At 36.9% G+C, this 3,451-nt stretch overlaps 1 protein-coding gene and 1 pseudogene across 1 annotated transcript in view; both read left to right on the top strand.

The window, feature by feature from the left end:
- TMPRSS11F (transmembrane serine protease 11F) overlaps positions 1-3,451 on the top strand; it is a 101,005-nt gene that overhangs the window by 37,088 nt on the left and 60,466 nt on the right. The window contains exons 4-5 of the mRNA XM_019631460.1: positions 1,040-1,107; positions 3,367-3,450. Of these exons, the coding sequence (XP_019487005.1) occupies positions 1,040-1,107; positions 3,367-3,450 (152 nt within the window). The remainder of the gene's footprint in view (positions 1-1,039; positions 1,108-3,366; position 3,451) is intronic.
- Positions 2,392-2,906, top strand: LOC109375899 (60S ribosomal protein L34 pseudogene; annotated as a pseudogene).

Here is a 3,451-nt window from a genome sequence, read left to right as displayed (position 1 = left end):
GTGTCACTGGCCCTCATATGTGGGATCCGAACCGGGGCCCTCTGGCATCCCAAGCGAGTTCTTAACCATCGCGCCACTCGGCCGGCCCTCAGGGGAGCTGATTTTAGACCATTGCAGTGGATTGAAGGAAAGGAGGTAGAATCAATATTAGGAAGTAAAATCTACTGAGTATTGTTACTAGTTTAGAGGAGTCAGGGAGAGGCAGGAATCTTGTGGGGAAGGAGGCAATGTTCCCTCTTCCCAGGGGGTATAGTTATTGGAGGGCAAAATTGACCATGGAAGTGGGCCTTATGTAAAACTTATGTGGGCCTGTAATTTCCAACTCAGTCCAGTGTTTCTTTCTTTCTAAGAAACTAGGAAATCAGTTTACTGAACATACAAAATCAATGGTTCAGGTTGGAAAATGAGGCCTTAATACTAAAATGCTGATGGTAATGGAGTGTGGTGAAACTTATCCCTAAACCTAGTGCCACTTGTGAAAGCCTGACTGCCATAGAGAGATGACTAACAAGAGAGGGTGTCAGAGTCACACAATAGATGTTACATATTATGTCAAATGATGTAGCAATGGGCTAATCATTTAAGAAATCAACAAATATCAATAATGGACTCAATGCCACATTGAGAATAAGGCAAACAGGGTGGGTTTTCTTAAAAGTGTGGGTTGCCTTAAAAAAATAACATAAATACTTTAATTCATTTGATGATAATCAAAATAAACATTATCAATAGTTTACAATATGCCACGCAAGGTGTGAAATGTGTGATATACATTATTTTATTTAATCCTCAAAACACTCTACGAAGTCGGTACTGTTATTATCCTATTTTACAGAGGCTTAGCAACAGCAAAAAATTTTGTTAAGGTTGTTCAGTTCTGTAAGGATTAGAACTTGGTTTATTCTTACCACTGTGAATAACCAGCTCACATATCTGAGAATAAACTGAAATTCATGTTAGTAACCCAAGTCTCTAGATAAGTCAAGGAGTAACATTTTTCTTAAGACTAATACTTGCTTTTTAAAATTTTTCTAATCAGATGTATAACATATTTCGAAGCTCTTCTGGACCAGCTCGATTTATCAAATCTCATGTTATCAAAATAAGGTAGGTAAACTTGGTTTGCAACTTCAAACCAGTACCATTAAAAAGCATTGAATCAACAAAATTCTCAGCTGCCCTGAACAAACCTTTGCAGGAACACAACGATTTCATAAATCCTGAGCAGCCCAGCTTATACTGCCTATTTCTTATTCACAATAGAAAGATGTAAAGTGCTCTAAGACAAGAGAAATGTAAATTGTTAGATTTTTTTTTTAATAAAGGTACTCTCCAAGAGAAAAAATTACAGAAAGAGAAGAAATGGTGCTGCTAACACATCCTGCTCCTTAAGCTAGGGACTCAGTAGAACTTAGTTTAGTTCTTGATTGCCCACATTTTAAACCTACCCAATAGTAGGCCTATGGATTATTCTGCAATAAGGTTTTTTCTTTAATGCCATTGTATTTCTATTATTATTTCTAACGCTTTTCATTTTTATGCTCTAATATAAGGCAATATCCATAAATTGAACATACACTTGTTGTCAGAGACTGAAAGAAATTACTAGAATCTATTCTGAATGTGCTTTTTATATCATGTCCAAAGGCTTGATATTAATAAATATCAATAAATAGGCTTGATTCTAATAAATATTAGAATAATATATCTTTTCTACCCATTTTGATTAAAGTTTTTAAACTTTCTCTGTAGATATGTATCTATATCTAGCTACGAGTATATCTACACTTCTTGTCTGCTTTACTTCTTTTTTTTTTAGAGGTCAGCGTCACTGGCCCTCATATGTGGGATCCGAACTGGGGCCCTCTGGCGTCCCAAGCCAGCTCTTAACCAACGCGCCACTCGGCCGGCCCTGCTTTACTTCTTGATTTACTTCTTTACTTGATGATAAAGTAAATACACATATGGTTAAGGAGCCCATGTCTTTTCTTTCTCTCTCCCCCTCCCTACTTTTGCTCCTTCCTTACTTTCATTCCTATTCCTTCTCCTTCTTCCTTTCTTCTTTCTTTATATGTTTCAAATTAAATTCATTCTCAAAACATGACTAGAGGCTTCCTAGACTTAAACATTACAGTATAAATTAATATATTTGATGCTATTATCAAAAGATTTTCTTTTATAACTGCTTTCTCTAATGACTCGCTTATCAAACACATATTAACTGATCATTAAACCCCCAAATATCAATGGTTTAACACAAAAAAGATTTGCTTCATTTGATGGTTCAGTTCAACAAGTCAGTAGTAGCAGCAGGGGATGTGCTAGTGGGGGTTGGGGAATTGCCCACTGGGTTTTCTGCATCAGGTTGGCAAATAAAGGAGGAATGAAGGCATGCAAGTTGATATGGGAGGCTTCCAGGGACCAGGCCTGGAAGTGGGTTACATCATTTCTGCCCACATTCCATTGTCCGCAATTCACTAGAGAATTTCAATAAATTGCAAGGGAGCTCTTCCAGGGACGGTGTCTACAGGCATTTAGAATAGTCCAGCATTTGACATACCATCGGAGTCTGTCCTGTAATACAGCTTCTAACAAAACTAGGCTGTCTCGAACCCTTCGTAATAGAATTGTTTACTTTTATACCAAGACGGCTGAGAAAGGACCAAAATCTGCATGTGGCATGTGCCCAGGCCGATTTCACGGAGTTTGTGCTGTGAGACTTAAAGTTCTAATGAGATTGTCTGTAAAACGAAAAAAATATGTCAGCAGGGCCTACGATGGATCCATGTGTGCTAAAGGTGTTCGTGATCAAGTGTGCTTTCCTTATCGAGGAGCAGAAAATTGTTGTGCAAGTACTGAAGGCACAAGCAAGTCTGAAAGCTAAATCTAAAAATGAAGTTTTTTGAGTAAAAAAAAAAAAACAATTAAAAGACTAAAAATAAAGTTAAATAAACTCAAAAGAGTCCAGGAAATAAAATCTACATCTATGCTCAGGAGGCAAAGGCAACTGGGTTTGTTGAACACAAAGCACAGTCTCTACTGAAGAATAATGACATTGGCTACAACCTTGGCTCAGAACACCTTAAAAAGCAAATTATATAAGTGCATGTAAAGCAGGATTTCATGAACATCTCCTTCTCCCACAGGCCCCTCTAGACTATGAGATAAGTAGAGGCAAAGAACATTTTTTTTCGGCTATGTACTCAACCAGTAGTTGTAGAGATAATTTAGTAACCTAATCTACACATATGCCATCCATTATGTTTCTTAAAAATTAGCGTTAATCTTAATACCTAAAAATAGTTAATTATTAGAGAACTGGCTTTATTGTTATTATATGTATTTATTTGTTTTTTTGCTCTTCAGTCCAGATGAAAATGGTGTGAACGTTCTTATGGTGCTCATGTTTCGATACCCATCTACTGGTAGTGCTGAGCAAATCAAGACAAAA

This window comes from Hipposideros armiger, unplaced genomic scaffold, assembly GCF_001890085.2.
Source record: "Hipposideros armiger isolate ML-2016 unplaced genomic scaffold, ASM189008v1 scaffold_1001, whole genome shotgun sequence".
Classification (NCBI taxonomy): Eukaryota; Metazoa; Chordata; class Mammalia; order Chiroptera; family Hipposideridae; genus Hipposideros; species Hipposideros armiger.
Note: the sequence above shows the minus strand (reverse complement) of the source record. Positions and strands in the feature narration are given on the sequence as shown.